General features: G+C 38.6%; 2 protein-coding genes across 3 annotated transcripts; one reads left to right on the forward strand and one right to left on the reverse strand.

Moving 5' to 3' along the window:
• The first annotated feature begins 647 nt into the window (after positions 1–647).
• Positions 648–13185, forward strand: LOC135612512 (phosphatidylinositol N-acetylglucosaminyltransferase subunit P-like). Of its 2 annotated transcripts, none has more exons than XM_065108893.1 (4): positions 648–1010; positions 1107–1175; positions 12241–12318; positions 12758–13185. In XM_065108893.1, the coding sequence occupies exons 1-4, from the start codon at positions 797–799 to the stop codon at positions 12868–12870; spliced, it is 474 nt and encodes a 157-aa protein (XP_064964965.1). In that variant the 5' UTR covers positions 648–796; the 3' UTR covers positions 12871–13185. The 2 variants fall into 2 exon arrangements, with proteins under 2 accessions (XP_064964965.1, XP_064964964.1); XM_065108892.1 differs by having other exon boundaries at positions 651–1010; positions 1107–1179; positions 12200–12318.
• Positions 13186–13452: 267 nt separating this feature from the next.
• Positions 13453–14997, reverse strand: LOC103973175 (expansin-like B1). Its single transcript, XM_009387677.3, has 5 exons — positions 14546–14997; positions 14363–14469; positions 14092–14273; positions 13851–13980; positions 13453–13779 (listed from the first exon to the last, which is right to left on the reverse strand). The coding sequence occupies exons 1-5, from the start codon at positions 14688–14690 to the stop codon at positions 13579–13581; spliced, it is 765 nt and encodes a 254-aa protein (XP_009385952.2). The 5' UTR covers positions 14691–14997; the 3' UTR covers positions 13453–13578.
• Positions 14998–17336: the final 2339 nt, after the last annotated feature.

Genomic DNA, 17336 nt, shown 5'->3' on the forward strand with positions numbered 1-17336 from the left:
TTATTTTTAGATAATTTTAGGATGATCAATTATCAAAACATTGATAATTCTATTAGAATATGATTCTAACAAAACTTATATTATTTTTCCCTTTATAATAAATTTAAGATAATTTTATATAAAAAATAATATATTTTTTTAATAAATTTATAAATAAGTATAATTTGAGTGTAACTTAAGTATAATAGACTTTTTCGATATAGACTATGAGGAGGAGGAGGAGGAGGAGATACTAGAGGAGGGGAGGGGAGGAGGAAGCCAGCGATAGATGATGAGTAACAGGAAAATAGGAGGAGAACAAGGGGAGGAGGCCAATGTGGCGGAGTGGGAGGCGAAGTCGGATGAGGAGAGTATGAAGGGAGAGAATGTGAAGAGTGAGAAGATGGAGTGTGAGGAGGAGGGTTGATTTGAAATAATTTATTAGTCAAAATCGACTTAAACAATTTTAAAAATAAAAGAAAAAATGAATATTTATGAAAAGGAAAAGCTTCGATGATTAGTGAAGTTGCCATCCCATACAAAAACGAATGGTGAGGACACTGTTTGATAAATTGCCCTAATTACTTTTGTGTGTTGATTCCTCAACACAGTTGGCATTATAACAATTAGAATACACATTTGTAAGGACAAATACATTATTTTTAAAATGCCAGGATGTGTGTGTAAAATTACCAGATGTATTAGGAATCCCTAACGGGGGAATCGCGCTCTCTGAGCCAACGAGTTGGCGTTTCAGAGGGTTGATACTTTCTTTCGGCAACGCTCGAAGAATCCGTTGTTCTTGAGAGGGAAAAAGATGGAGGAGACGCCACCATCGCCGACCTCGCTGGTTGTGAGCAGCCCGAGGCGAACGCTGAGCCTACTCAGAGAGAGGAGGCAGAAACATCCCATTCCCGATCCCGACGAGAAGGCCGCCGCCTCCGCCGCTGCGGCGTTCGCCGAGGAGCATGGCCCGAAGCCTTCCGAGGTCTACGGTTTCGTCGGCTGCATCACCACCGTCATTGCAGCAGGTGTTTGTCCTCTCACTGCACCCGATTGTCCAAAGTGGATCATTTTGCCTGACAAACAACTTGTGTGTGTTTCGTTGCCTCATTTTCTTGATGTAGTGATCTTTATAGTGTGGGCGTACACTCCTGAGCCGTGGTTGCATTATTTGGGCATCACCTACTATCCTAGTAAGTAAGTGAGTTTTGATTGTATGCTTGTCTTGTTTCTTTAATACGATTTGATTCCTGATCATGAGTCCATACTAATGCTTATAACCTGATTGATGCTTGTAAAAATGCCCCAACGAAATATGTTAGTCAATTATCCCAAGATTGATATTTTGATATTTTGTGGCTTTTTGCCTTCTCGGAAATAGGAAGATATAGTGTATCCTCAGTGATCTATTTATTTTTGTTGTTTCATCAATGTCGGAACTACAATCGAAGGTTGGTGTCACATTCTGTACGAGGGATCGTGATATCGCATCAAGGTGCATTTTGTTCGGATGTACTAAGTATCTTGATGGTTAAGCTTGCAGACAATGATTTTGCTTGCCTAAATGTATTAAAAAAATAAAGCTGTGAGTCATTGAAAATGTCTTTTAGACATTAGAAGCTCGAATCTTTCTTTCGTTAGGGTTTGGTTCCTGCCTTACTGCAACTTTTTCACACTGATCTATTTATTTTTGTTGTTTCATTGATGTTGGAACTACAATCGGAGGTTGGTGTCACATTCTGTATGAGGGATCATGATATCGCATCAAGGTGCATTTTGTTTGGATGTATTAACATAGGTATCTTGATGGTTAAGCTTGCAGACAATGATTCTGCTTTCCTAAATGTATTAAATAAATAAAGCTGTCAGTATTTTCTAATAAAGCTGTGAGTAATTGAAAATGTCTTTTAGACATTAGAAGCTCAAAACTTTCTTTCATTAGGGTTTGATTCCTGCCTTCCTGACAGATTTTTCACACTGATATATAATAAATCAATATGATTCACTTCTTTCCACATATTGCAGTAAATATAGTTGTATCTTTTTTAAAAAATAGGCAAGGTCTTTCAGTATTAAAATACTATGATTTGGCTCTTTGTCATGCTTGCTTTGCATTTTTTTGGTAATAGATAAAGCAGTACTGATGTCTCCTGATCTCATGCTAAATTGCTGATAGAGATGCATTTTTCTGTGGCTTGAAGTTTTGGATTGAAACAGATACTCTTCCTTTTGACTCTTTATAGAAATGAGTTTATCATCACAGAGTATACCTTCAGATAGCTTATAAGTTTTTAGTTCTGGGAGGTATCAAAAGCAGCTAAAATTAGCATGTTGGCTCTGAAAGAATTTACATTAATTGTGTTAGGTTCGAGTCACACTAAGAGGGGGGGGGGTGAATTAGTGCAGCGGATAAAAACATCGGTTTGAAAATCTTTCGTTCGATTAAAACCGATTTTGGAAAAGATGTTGACTTGAAACACGTTTGGAAGAGTGTGCAGCTAAAGTAATGAGGAAGTATGGAGGTTTGCAATAAATGTAAATAGCAAAGCAGAAATGCAAACCATATTTTATAGTAGTTCGGCCGTCGTGATCTACATCCACTCCCGATTCCTCTTCTGTCGAGGCCACTGGCATCCACTAACGGTCTTCCTTCAATAGGCGAAGACCAACCACCTTCTTACAACTCTATTCTCCTTTTGCAGGCTTAGGAGAGAACCTTTACACCCTCACAACCTCCTCTCTTAAACTTCACGAACACTTAGAGTTTGAGAGGAGTTCACACAAGATTACAATAGCGTTTTCTTTTCTTTTTTGCTCTCAATTGTGTAAGTTAACTAGGGATGAGGGATATTTATAGGCTTTAAGTAGATTCAAACTTGGAGCCTAAAGGTGTCTCATCCTGGGTTTTTCGGGTTCTGGCAATACCACCGCCTGTGTTGGGCGGTACCACCGCCTGCAACACTGACATTGAGCGGTACCACTGCCTAGTCTGGCGGTACCATCGCTTGACACCCTGCCACTAGGCGGTACCACCGCCCAGTTTGGCGGTACCATCGCATGACACAGTCTCGGAGATTGTGCCACGATGGTTCCACTTGTTAGGTTACTGTTTGGGCCTTTTCACTTGGCCCAACACAGCCCAAACTTGGGCTCAATTAGCCCATAATTGAGTTGGCCCAATTCAACCCAATTATATGCTAACTACGAATTTTAAGGCATACACTAAGTTAAATAAGTTCGGTAAGTCTAGGTTTCTTTCGGCGAGCTTCCGGCGAACTTCCGACGATCTCTCGTCAATATTCCAGCGGACTTCCGACAAGCTCTTGGACTTCATGACGATCTTCTTGGTGAGTTTCGACGAGCTTCTTTGGCAAGCTCTTGAACTTTTCGGTCAATTCTGACAGAACTTCCGACGAATGTCCGGACTTCCGACGAACTCTTGAACTCCTAACGAAATCTCGTTCTTGACTCCGGGATTTCATTTTGCTTTATGCCTTGATCGCTATCGTAGTTAATCCTACACACTTAAAACCTACTTCGATCTAGACAATTATTGCAAAGCTTGAATCAAATGTTGTCTGGTATGTCATTGGTTCATGGACGCTTCGTCCGATTCTTCGGCACATCGTCCTCTCTTGTGGCCTATTGCCTAATTGGCCAGTTGACCTCCACAACTCCGATTTTCTTGGCACAATTTCTGCTCTTCTTGGCCCGATGCCCGAACCTATGGCCCGAAGTCTTCTGTCGATACGTCAACCTATCATCTGGCTCGACGTCCAATCTTCTGACATGTTCTACTTCGGCCCAACATGATTCTTCCTGCCAAGGTTCGCCATACCGTACTGTATCGGCGTTTCGACCCGAGCTCGATACGGTACGGTACCGGTGTACCGGGCGGTACACCCTGGTGTACTGAACAATTTTATATTCTTTTTCATACTGTAGCACTGTAGCGGTACTGGGCGATCCACGTACCAGTAACCTGTCGGACCGGTACGTACCGCCCGGTACGAGCGGTTCGCTTCGGTATGGCAGACCTTGCTTCCTGCTTTAATTGTCTCTCCCTGATCGAAGCTTTCTGCGTCACTCAAGATGCAGATCAAATCATAAACACTATCAATTGGTTTCATCATCAAAATCCGAGATTCAACATGCTCCCCCTTTTTTATGATGACAACCAATTGATGACGGAGTTAACCTTAACTCCCCCTATCAATATGCAATATCAATAGAACCTTGAATTCAAGTTGAATTCAAGTCAAAGCAATATTTCATCATGAATATATACAACACATTATATGCATATCATTGCATTGCATGCTTATCATAAGTTTTGCATTCATCATTATAAATATTTCAAATCATCATGATATCAAAATATCAAAGTATATTACATCCTACCATATATGATTCTCATATCATCATATCTTCTCCCCCTTTGTCATCAACAAAAAGGAGAAGTGCAACTATAAGTTTTAGATATGTAATTTCAAATCATTGCATTATAAAAATAATCTCAAGTTTTATCATCATGCAAGCTAGTAGTTTTCTTTCTTCTCTTTTGAGAAGTGCATGCTAGCAATTTTGCTTCCTTGCAAGTTTTTCTCCTTGCAATTTATAAGCTAGTAAATTTAGCAAGTGTTATATCATATTAGAACATGCAAGCTAGCAAATTTATATCTATTTAGAGAATGCAAGCTAGTAAATTTTACACATATGAAAGTTAGCAAAATTTTACATCTTTTTTTCATCTTCTTGAAATGTGTAGCTTAGCAAACATTGCTTCTCTTGAGATTTGCAAGATAGCACTTCTTGCTTCTCTTTTAAGATGAGCAAGCTAGCCAGTTTGCCTCTTTTCGTGATGTGCACGTTAGCAATTCTTTCTCCCCCTTTGTTATTGGCAAAAAGAGGGGAATAACAATACAATAGTGCAATTCATTTCTCTTTACTTCAATCTTCAAATCATGACAAGGATAAATAACAAAGATGATGAATCAAGTTATGAATGTCAAAAGACCATATATTATTTTTGACAAATTTCTTCATTTATAAATAGAAAGCATGATAGGAAACGATCTTGATTCAAAAATAAGACTCAAGTTATAATTTCAAGAATTCACAAGAAAAATCATAATTCATTTGACAAAAAGATTATCGATTCATGCATTTGAATAAATATTTTTAAACCAACATCACTTCAACTCATCATGCATAATTTTAAAATGTAAAATCATCAAACATGATATAATCATTTATTTTCAAAACATTCATCATTATTTTCAACTCATTCAATTTGTCAAATCAACCAAGTCCCTTTCAAGAGATTCAAAATGAAATGAAGTGATTTATCGATCTCTTGAAATGCTAGTGATTTTCTTTCTCCCCTTTTTCATTGTAAATAAGAAGGAAGAAGAGGGGAATAATACATAACAAAACTCAAGTCAGAAATTATCAAGATGTCAAGTAGCATATCATGGTTTATTAGAATAAGTCTTCTTTTTAGTGACTATCAAAAAGAATCGTAGGAGAACAAGATCTCAATTCATGCATATAAAATATTCAATCATCAAAATCATTTTCATAGTCCAAGAGATTCATACAAATAGATTCATCAATCTCTTTTTGAAAACTCAATAAGATAGGGATTAAGAAGTTTTCAAAAAAATTGTATTTCCTTTTTATTTCATACAAGCATGCCTTTGTCATTTATGCCAAATCAAAACATGCATCATGTTTAAAATCGAAAAAGCAACTTTCATTACGGCATAGATCGATAAGCCATAAATTACAAGAATCATCATGCATAATTTTGAAATATAAACTCATTAAGCATGATCATTATGCATTATTACTTTGGGCATGATACTAAAATATGGTTTTAAGTTTTTAAGGTATAACATGCACAATTTCAAACTATAAACTCATTAAGCATGATATCAAACCTCTTAACATTTTCATTAAAACATCAAGCATAGTTTCATTGAAAATAAGGCATCTTCAATCAAAATCGAAAAGCAATTCGGAAATGAACATGATACACACTATTGCTTCTTGAAAACATACATAAGATTAATCTTATTAGGTGTACAAGCATTAGATTTATATTTAACATTTTGTTGTATTTTTATAAAACATATAATTATCATTATCATTTTTAAAATTACTAGCATGATCCTAATTTTTTATTATTTTTTATTTTATTAATAATTTACATATAATTTTTTCTAAACTAATTTAAAAACAACTCATGAAATGCATCAAGTAATTTCAAAATAAAGCAAAGGGATTTTGGTTACCTTGTTGTCGAAAGCCGTTAAAGCGTAGTTTGTCACCTCGCCTTTGTTGGTTTTTTTCTTCATCTTCGGATGAACTTGATTCGTCCCAAGCCACCTTGAGTGTTTTCTTCTTTTTTCGTAGCTTCTTCTTTTTAGGTTCATTTTTGTTTTTTGATTCTTGTTTTAAGAATTTTTTAAGCTTTATAGTTAAGAGTTCAAAGTCATCATCACTTGAGTTTTCGCTCGAGTGGTCTTCATTTGTTCTAAGTGTCAAATCCTTCTTGTTCTTTGGAAGGTTGTTCTCAAGTTCGTCAAGTGTCACATAAATCATTTCATAGCTCATCAAGGACCCAATAAGTTCTTCAATCAGAAAATAGTTCAAGTCCTTTGATTTTTGTATTGTCGTTACTTTCGAATCCTAAATTTTAGAAAGTGATCGTAACAAGTTCAAGATTCGAAAAACTTTTACTAAGAGCTTTTAGACTATTGACGACATCCGTAAAACGGATGTACATGTCTCCAATAGTCTTGTTTGGTTCCATACGAAATAATTCAAAATCACGCATAAAAGTGATGAAGAAGAGATTCGGAACCACACCATAGCCGTCAGCATTCAACTATCTGACGACAGCGAAGATGAAGCTAATGAATTACGTCAATATCTAAATTCTTATCAGGAAGTTGACGTTTCTGAAGATGAAGGGGAATTACCATACCCTCAAAAATACCAAAAGGAAGTGGTTGCAGCCGGATTGGAAGAAGATCTAGAGATGGAATACCCCCACCTGGCTAGATTATCTCAACGGGTATATGCATCATCGGCAGTATCAAATTACAGACCACCCACCGACTCAACAATGGGACCAGCCAACTACCCCCCAGCAGTAAACATAGAATCAACAAGCCAGAAGCCTGCGTACGAAGGCTACTCCAGGCAGCCAAGGTTTAAATCAAAAGACCTGTCTGAAGCATGGAATCTCCCGTCAGCATTTCAACAGCAAGGGGCGATGTTCATAATCCCATCCCAACTTGGGATGTTTGAGGAAGTATTTATGAGATGGGAGTCAATAACAAAGAATTTGGTCTCCCTACAAGGATTCACCGATCCCCAAGCCAAAATGGAGTTTATCGAAAATCTGCTTGGTGAAGCAGAAAAACTAGCATGGATCCAATGGCGGATGGCGTACCCTGAAGAATACCAGTTATTAATGGCCAACGCGGATGGTTCAGGAGGAACACAAAACATCCTCTCACAACTGAGGACAATTTTTATTTTAGAAGACCCTTTCCAAGGATCCACCACAGCACAAGAAGAGGCCTACCGGGACCTTGAAAGGTTATCATGCACAAACCTCAAACATATTATCCAATTCCTGAATGACTATATGAGGCTTGCATCAAAAATAGGAAGGCTATTCACAAGCCCAGAACTCTCAGAGAAATTATGGTCTAAAATGCCTGGAGAACTAGGCAAAAGGATCAAGGAGGCATTTGAAACAAAATACAGGGGAAACACAATAGGGGTAATCCCAAGAGTATTATTTTCCTACAAATACCTAGAGGCAGAATGCAAGGATGCGGCTTTCAGAAGGGCCCTTAAGGATCTATCCTTTTGCAGTGAAATTCCCATTCCAGGATACTACAATAAACCAGAAAGAAGGTATGGCGTAAGGAGATCAACAACCTACAAAGGAAAACCACACTCCTCCCATGCTAGAATTGAGAAAAGGAAGCACTTGATTAGAAACAAGAAGTGCAAATGCTACCTATGCGGGGAAGAAGGGCACTTTGCAAGGGAATGCCCCAATGATCGCAAAAATATTAAAAGGGTAGCCATGTTCGAACAGCTTGACCTCCCAGATGATTATGAAATCCTATCAGTACAAGAAGGAGAGAATCAAAGTGATGCAATTTACTCCATCTCTGAGGGAGAAGACGTGGAAAGTCTACAGCAGGGTATCCATTCCTTTACTCATAGAATATTTGCCCTCATTGAAGATAGCAGAACCTGGTGGATCGGGCCTGACACAGGATATAGGCCCGGGTGCAAGTCTCCCAAACACAAGCCGAATGCAAACATATATGGGAAATTAACATGGAACTACCAGCAAACATGGAACTATGTAATTGCTGCAAAAGGACATCCCAAAGGAGGCATAGGAGGCACTGCCCTCTATGTGAAATTACTTCATGCGGAATGTGCAGCATCTATTATTTCAACAAAAGAACCCCAGTAATGACCGAGGAACCACCAAGGTATGAGCCCAAAAATTTGCTTCAACAACAGCAAGATTACATTAACCATTGTGAAGCAGAAATCAGAAGACTGAAGATGGCTGTAGAATCTGAACAACAGAAGGCAAAGGAATTAGAAGAAATACAAGTACAAGCCATAGCAACTGCCCAAGAAAACCTCCGGTTACAGCATGAGATATGCGAATGGAAGAAAAAGTATGATCAGCTGGAAGGAGAGGCAATGGAAATTGATCGACTAAGGTTAGAGAAAGCTGATTTACTAAAAGAAATGCAAAAGCTTAGGACAAAAGAAGCGGAGGAAAATGAAGAAATGTTCGTCCTACTGGCCGAAGAAACACAGAAGGCTTTATCTATAGAAACAAAGGAAACAGGAGGATCCAGAAAAGCCAAAAACATGCTCTTCAACCTAGAGGTACGAATTGAAATCCCAAGTATCCCCTCCTTTAAGATAAATGCCATATTAGACACAGGAGCCACGACTAGTGCCTTCGTGTGTGATTTCAAGTGTGTGCCAAATGTCAAAAGTCATTTCGCAACTAGAAACCCGATTGAATTCATTTTTGTCTAAGGCGCAAAATAGAGCATTCATAGCTTTAGCATTTAAAAAAAAAGTCTTCTTCTCCAAATCATTCCAATCGTTCATTGGAAGAGAAGACCTTTGAAATCTGTTTTCGATCATATTCCATAAATTTAAATCAATAGAAAGCAAGAAAACTCTCATTCAAGTTTTCCAATATGTGTAGTTCATCCCATTGAACATAGGAGGACGAATGATAGAAAGTCCCTCTTGAAAGCCGAAAAGAGTCATTTCTCTTAGGTGTTAAACCAAACGAGAAAATACATGGCTCTGATACCAACTGTTAGGTTCGAGTCGCACTAAGAGGGGGGGGGGGGGATTAATGCAGCAGATAAAAACGTCGGTTTGAAAATCGTTCGTTCGATTAAAACCGATTTCGGAAAAGATGTTAACTTGAAACACGTTCGTAAGAGTGTGCAGCTAAAGTAATAAGGAAGTATGACAGTTTGCAATAAATGTAAATAGCAAAGCAGAAATGCAAATCAGATTTTAAAGTGGTTCGGTCGTCGTGACCTACATCCACTCCCGATTCCTCTTCCGTCGAAGCCACCGGCATCCACTAACAGTTTTCCTTCAATAGGCGAAGACCAACCACCTTCTTACAACTTTATTCTCCTTTTGCAGGCTCAGGAGAGAACCTTTACACCCCCACAACCTCCTCTCTTAAACTTCATGAACACTTAGAGTTTGAGAGGAGTTCACACAAGATTACAACAGTGTTTTTTTTTTTTTTTTTGCTCTCAGTTGTATAGTTAACCAAGGATGAGAGGGGTATTTATAGGCCTCAAGTGGATTCAAACTTGAAGCTTAAAAGTGTCACATCCCGGGTTTTCCGGGTCCTAGCGGTACCACCGCCTGCAGCACTGACACTGGGCGGTACCACTGCCTGACACCCTGCCACTGGGCGGTACCACCGCTTGACAATCTCTCGGAGACTATGTTTGGGCAGTACCACCGCCTGACATAGTCTCGGAGATTGTGCCACAACGGTTACACCTATTGGGTCACTGTTTGGGTCTTTTTCACTTGGCCCAACACAGCTCAAACTTGGGCCCAATTGGCCCCTAATTGAGTTGGCCCAATTCAACCCAATTATGTGCTAACTACGAATTTTAAGGAATACACTAAGCTAAATAAGTCCGATAAGTCTAGGTTTCTTTCGGCGAGCTTCCGGTAAACTTTCGATGATCTCTCGGCAATGTTCCAGCGGACTCCCGGCAAGCTCTTGGACTTCACGACGATCTTCTTGGCGAGTTCCGACGAGCTTCTTTGGCAAGCTCTTGGACTTTTCAGTCAGTTCTGGCAGAACTTCCGACGAATGTTTGGACTTCCGACAAACTCTCGAACTCCCGACGAAATCTCGTTCTTGACTCTGGGACTTCATTTTGTTTTATTCCTTGATCGTTATCGTAATTAATCCTGCACATTTAAAACCTACTTCGATCTAGACAATTATTACAAAGCTTGAATCAAATGTTGTCCGACATGTCATTGGTTCATCGACGCTTCGTCCGATTTTTCGACGCATCATCCTCTCTTGCGACCTATTTGCCCAATCGACCAGTTGACCTCCACAACACCGATTTCCTTGGCACAATTTCCGCTCTTCTTGGCCCGATGCCCGAACCCATGACCCGAAGCCTTCTGCCGATACGTCCGATCCTCCGACTCAACATCTAATCTTCTGACATGTTATACTCCGGCCCAACATGATTCTTCCTGCTTTAATTGTCTCTTCCTGATCGAAGCTTCCTGCATCACTCAAAATGCAGATCAAATCATAAACATTATGAATTGGTTTCATCATCAAAATCCAAGATTCAACAAATTGTAGTCATATTGGTATTTTGTTTTCGTTTCTACGACCCTAATGGTAAAGATGATAATATTTCAGATCTCATCATTAAATATTTAGCTTTCAATATTCTCTAGATAATGTGAACATGTAGAAACTGAACTTTCTAACTTTCTTAAATTGAAACCTCAAAGGATGCATCAAAAGGTCCTAAAGAAGTGCATAAGTTATAGAGGTTACTTAAAATTTCCCCTTTTCTTTCAATTATTTCTCTAGCTTGTTCTTGAAAATTTGTTGCCTTTTTAAGTATAGTAATATACTTTTCCCCCAAGTGATGAGTGTAGAAAGAAATACTTGTTGATATTTCGATTAAGAGAGCCTTACCGAATTTTTAGGGGTACAAATTTGATGAATTAAGAAACTAAATCATACAAAATCAGGAAACTAATTTCATGAAAAAATAGGAAACTAATATTTACTGAATCGGGAAGATAATCTCCTTGAAATCAGGAAAATAATTTTTTCAAAATCAGGAAAGTAATTTCCTCACAAAAGAGGAAATAATCTCCACATGTCAACAAGGAGGACTGCCAAACTGACAAGACCAAGATTTATCTTGCACAAGCAACAAGCAAAAAGAAAGAAAGTGTTCATGATCATTTATACCTTTGACTCAACTTGAACTCATGGAGGATTTTTTGTTACTTTCTCATTGATATTTAGCATAGAATGGTCTCATCTGGTATAAGGATCAACTTTGATCTAATTGGAGCCACTATGTAAATAAATTATTGTCATTCTTGAGGGATTCTATTTGATTATGTAGACTTGTAATATATATGTGAGGTGGCTTAATTAGTTTGCCAAATTATCATGACATGTAATTGAAGTTAATTACGTGCAACATAAGGTCTAAGTAAATTTTGAGCTTGGTTTAACCCACGGTCATGTTTTTATTATTCTAATTAACTGTACTATCTTGTTATTATTAATTATAAATGACAGTAAGTATGGGTCGATGAAATAACTTATAGGGGCGTGTTTGTTCACTAGATGCTTTACTTGTCAGAGGATCTGTTTCTACTGTAGTTGTGACCAGATACTATTCCAGAAATTCATTTCTCTGATCAAATAATGAATATATGATGACGTAAATAAACCATAATATGCTTGAACTCTGAGGAGAGGCTTATCTTTTCAGTTAGTCTACCATGCTAGCCATTTTTCATTTGTATGTAATAGTCATGTTAGTATTGAGATGTACTCTTGATGATGGAGGTTGATGCCAGTTTGTTTAATTGAATTTACAATCAGGTACTGGGCAATAGCAATTCCATCTTTTCTTATTGTAACAGTGGTCTTGGCGATGGTTTCTTACCTTGGTTTAAACTTCATGGTGACTCCTCCTCCAACTTCGTTTAACATAATGTTTGGTAAGTGTCTTGCTTCGTTAACGGTAGTCTATGTTACCAATTTCATTTGATTAATAACTCGAGTCTATATGATTTTTTCTGTTCTCGTTCAGGTCACTCATGCAATGTTTTTTCTAGTCTTGAATATCTAATTCTTATTGGGCAGGCATATTCTTCGTAGAAATATCAGTGTTAAATAAAACTCTATATTTATTTCTTCTGGTTGATGTAAGATCGGAAATAATTCATTTGGACCCTATTTCTTGTATAGAAAAGGTTTACATAATTTAATTTTCCTGAATAATTGATGGCAGAACCTGAAAACTGTTAACTTTAACCAAGATTTATATAATCTTCATGCCGTATGTGAACTTTGGAATTTACATATTAGTTATCTGGCTTTTGCATACATGAAAAGTACATTTCTTGTGAACTCTTATTGGTGTATTTTGGTTTTCAGATGAATATAGCCGAGAACGCTCTACGGTAACATCTTTGGGCGGAGAGGAACGACCTATCGAGCCTATTTCTGATATCGGTGTTGAACAGATAAATAATATTATGTTTGGATGAAAATCAAAGCATACACACACGACGAAAAGAAGTGAACTGTCAGGCACCAACTCGAATTGAGCAACTTGTCTGCATCAAAATGGTGGTTAAATTGATTGCCATCTCCATGTGTGAAAGAGAAAGCTGATGCTGACTACATAATACGATCTACCTTTTCTTTTGTTTCCTCTGAAGGTTTTCAACTTCATATTGGAAATTTTGGAGTGAAAAGGTACCATCTGTGAGTTGATATTTCATTCAACCAAAAGCAGGCATGGCTTGCTTCTTGTTTGACCTGCGAATGTGAACTTAATGAAAATGCTCGAGTTTGGTTCTTGTTTGGCCTGTGAATGGGAACTTAATGTCAATTTCATTGCTCAAGCCTATGGATGTCTTAAAAATTCTAGATGTAAAATCTCTAGTATTTTCCCGTGTCCATGGTTCAAGTTTCCAATTAATAGAGTAGTATTTCATCAAGGAATACAAGTTATTATAGCTTGATCTTGTATCAACGGGAGGTTTAAGCATTTCCTGGTGTCCACCGAAAACATTATCATAAGAAACCCAAGCAATTCTCAAATTTATCTCTCTGAACTGAACAAATACACTGAATCTTATTGAGCAATAATTCTGTTTATTCTAATTTAGTAAAAATAGTTGGGAAGAACAATAAAAACCTCGTGACCACTGTCTCAATGTTACAAATCTATCAGAAGCATCTTTCTACTACTACACTTGTATTCCAGAGTCATATATGTCTCCTGCAGTCCAGTTCTGAGGTATGTTATTGGGAGGCACCACCCATGTCTCATCGCCATCATCTCCTCCACTCAACAGCATCCTCACAGAGAGAGGCCCCCTTGGTGGAGATGCTACCGCCCACACTGCTCCGTGGGTCCTCTCCAACAACTTACAGGTTAAGTTCTCGGTCTGCAGTAGTAAATCCAAAGTCAATAGGTAAATCATTAAGTATCTAACAATGCCATCAGGCTGTGTAGTACCTCACACAGCTGAACAGCAGTAATATCCTTGTTCCCTTGCTGATACCATATCTGGAAGGCAAAGTAGTAGAGGTTGCTGCTCTGGTCAATCTTGAAGGTGATGTTCTTGTTTGGATAGCTGCATGATACCCTGAGGTGCCAGTCACAGCATGAACATGACGAGTGTCTTCATGTTCTTCACACTATCTGACTACATATCATGCTGCCGTAGTACTGAAATCAGCTGAAGATGAACACGCACCTGCGGTATTCGATGCCGACCGCACCGAGAGATAGAAGGGAAGCACCTGCATCAGCATTCTGACCCATGCGAGCGAAGGCGTGCTGGCTGAGAATGAAGTCGGTGTTGCCACTTGCTCCCGAGTCCGTGATGACGATCGTGACGCCGTCGGTCGAGCAGTACTTGGTATCCGTGCATCGCACCTGACGAGGTACTGCAAGTGAGTGACGTGACAAGCGAAGCAATGGCGGAAGAAGAAGAAGAAGAAGAAGAAGAAGAAGAAGAAGAAGACCTGATAGCATGCACCGCAACCCACGCCATTCCTGTACAGGTTCGACGCTGCCGAGACGTCCCCGCCGTTGAGCGTCGCTCCGAACGTGCCATACTCGCATGCACCAGCTGAAGGTTTCATGGACAAAAGGTAAGGGGAGAGCAAAACAAGGTTTCATGTTTCATGCATGTGTCCGCAACTTACTCTCTGTCCCTTCTTTGTCAGAGTTAGGGTAGTAAGCTGCACTTGAATGGGTAAAGCAGCCACTGCAGGTCTCCCCCTTGGCCTTAGATTGGCAGAGAAGCAAAGGTAAGAGGAGAAGCAGAAGTTTGTGAGCGGAGAGAGCCATTGGATGAAGAGGAAGCAAGAAGAAGAGATGGTGGGCAAGGGGAGCTCACGTTGGAGTATTTATAGTGGGCATGGCAGACACCAATCTGGATTGGAACAACTTTAGGTGTTGACATTCTTTGAGATTTGGAATGCTTCCCATCATTGACATTGCAATCACCTTCTAGGATCTAATAATGCCAAGTATCATGAAATGCAAAACAACTCACTGGTTAACCTTGAAAACATAACTTCGACAGGAAGATTCATGGCACAGAGTGAGTCGGGAGAAGAAGAGGCTGCACTGAGATGGAAGTCCAGGGTGGTGGCTTTACCAGAGCATGATGGTTGAAGAAGGCTTAGTGCTCTTGTACCAACTGCAGGTTGAACAATATCCGTCCTGATAGAAGAAGAAGAGTTGGTAGATTGACTTTAGGAACTCTGCATCTCCCACAACCCGAATCTTCACGGCATCCCCACTAGTGCTTGAGATTACCTGGAAACTCTGAGTCCGCTGCCGTCGAGGAAACCAAGAGGAAGTGCACTTGGAAGTCGTGTCATCACATGACATTTGCATTCTTCCTTTCTATCTCGATCGCAAGTTGCATGGAGTAGGTGAGTGCCACCTAATGGTAAATGGTCCCTCTGCTCATGTAGCCATCCTTGATCTACTGTGATGAGATGATAAGCACACAGACCATTAATGCTTTCAAATCAAATGTCCAAGTTACCATATGTTCAATATAGTTAGGCAAGCATACACCAAGGCTGTGGGGTTGCAGTGGAGGCCACAGGAGTTGGATGAAGACCGTGAGTCATGTCATCACATCAACTATGACATAAGATAGCATGATAAGGTTTACGATCCATCTCTGCCACAGAAGCTTGAGACATCAGACTTGCCATCTTTAGGATCTGTCATCTACAAGCAGGCACTGAAGCCATCTCTCATCTGTACGACTTTTGATGTTAACGAGACTATTAATTTAATACTTTAATAATAATAATAATAGATCTGTGATTCAAAATTTCCTTCATCGGGATATTTATTACACCTGAAAAGAGGAATGAGAAACGAGAATTTGATCCCCCAACTCCACATGCATACTAAGTGTAGGAGAGCGAAGAAATCAACGAAGATGGAAACCATGGCACAGAGACTATCTATAACTCAAATAAAATTCTAGAAAGAGAAGAGGAGAGAGCTAAACAAAAATAAAGTACGATTCCCCATAATAATAAGTGCAAGTTCACCACTGCTGCTTCTTTGGAGGGAATCACAAAACAGTAGCACATTATCATACAATTGTACACAAACAAAAGCAACAACGCAAGGAAAGCCATGAGAAGCCATACAAGGAAAGGCGAGGCTGAAGATTCTGCTGCTCTGTCCTCCCAAAAAGCCAGTGAATTGTCACGAGTAGTACTGTTGCATGCTATCCCTCAGAACAGCATCTGCTTGACAAAACATAGTGGAAGCCCTCCTCGAACAGCCTAAGCATTTCTTGTTGTAGAATTGCTTCATTAGGGTGATTGATGAAGCCCATAAGAAAGACTAATTATCAGTTGGGCTCATATTAAATATTGGTTTCTGGTTAAGATCACTACATTTATGAGATCTTCACTAGTATAAGCACACATGCTTCAATTAGGTGAACACACTCGGTTCTTTCAAATTATTTGTTTCTTGTGTTCTTTGTAATCGTAAGTGGGTAACACATATTAGATGTTGGGATTTAGGATTTTGTTATTATTATTGCTGTGTGGATAACACACATTAGATGGAATACATCTTCGCAAGTGAACTTTTATCTCCTCAGGCGTTGTAGATGTAAACTTGTGAAGTCTACTAAAATTGGTAGATTATGAGCTAACCTATTAGATTGATAGGGATGTATTTAAAACTGATTACATAAAATTTGATAGATATGATATGATATAAGCTCATTAGCATTAGATAAAATTTGGATGTTGATGAAATTGTTAACTTCAATTGTCTACTCGGTTAAGGCAATAGAATTATGAACTTTGATATTATTAAGTACTTTGTCATTCATCCTAACAAATATCAACTGAGTGAATAGGAAAAATATTAATAATAGACTTTATGAGAGTAGTCTCACTAGCCTATGAAATAAATGGATTTTTTTTTCTCTCTCTTTTTTTTTTTGTAGCTTTATTATCAACCATGCATTGAAATCTATAGACAGTCTACCCAAAGACAGTTCATGACCAAGTCCACTCAGACTATTTAGATATATTATCTGAAGGATGGATCATCATATCAAGATTTTTGGGTTTCATACATGAAAAATAAAACTCTGATACCTTTAGAATTAAAGGAGGAGATTTCTTTCTGTCCACCATATTCATGCTGAAAAGACTTCCAATCATTTGATATTATTTTTTTTAATTTAATTTGTATTAGCGTGAAACATGAAAAAAAATAGCTAAGGAAAAAAAAAAAGGATAAAAAGAAGATAAATAACAAGGAGGGAGGAGGAGGGAAAGTAAGCTCTATAGTCTACGTGTCTTGAGAGGGTGAACTAAAGAAGAAGGTTCAGTTACCTATCACCATTTCCTCTTGGCTTAGCATTATCTTTGGTGCGAAGAAGCTTCATAATCTAAGAAGAAGCAAATTAAATATGACTATTTAAAAAAATATAAT

The sequence above is a fragment of the Musa acuminata genome, chromosome BXJ2-5, assembly GCF_036884655.1.
Source record: "Musa acuminata AAA Group cultivar baxijiao chromosome BXJ2-5, Cavendish_Baxijiao_AAA, whole genome shotgun sequence".
In the NCBI taxonomy this organism is placed as follows: Eukaryota; Viridiplantae; Streptophyta; class Magnoliopsida; order Zingiberales; family Musaceae; genus Musa; species Musa acuminata.

What these genes read in the sequence shown, in the direction of transcription:
- LOC135612512 (XM_065108892.1), top strand. Translation starts at nt 797, where the DNA reads ATGGAGGAGACGCCACCATCGCCGACCTCGCTGGTTGTGAGCAGCCCG. An exon ending in CACCACCGTCATTGCAGCAG is followed by an intron (nt 1,011 to 1,106) that starts GTGTTTGTCCTC and finishes TTCTTGATGTAG; the next exon opens with TGATCTTTATAGTGTGGGCG. An exon ending in ATCACCTACTATCCTAGTAA is followed by an intron (nt 1,180 to 12,199) that starts GTAAGTGAGTTT and finishes ATTTACAATCAG; the next exon opens with GTACTGGGCAATAGCAATTC.
- LOC103973175 (XM_009387677.3), bottom strand. Translation starts at nt 14,690, where the DNA reads ATGGCTCTCTCCGCTCACAAACTTCTGCTTCTCCTCTTACCTTTGCTT. An exon ending in GTTGCGGTGCATGCTATCAG is followed by an intron (nt 14,274 to 14,362) that starts GTCTTCTTCTTC and finishes GTACCTCGTCAG; the next exon opens with GTGCGATGCACGGATACCAA. An exon ending in CTGCTGTTCAGCTGTGTGAG is followed by an intron (nt 13,780 to 13,850) that starts GTACTACACAGC and finishes TTACTACTGCAG; the next exon opens with ACCGAGAACTTAACCTGTAA.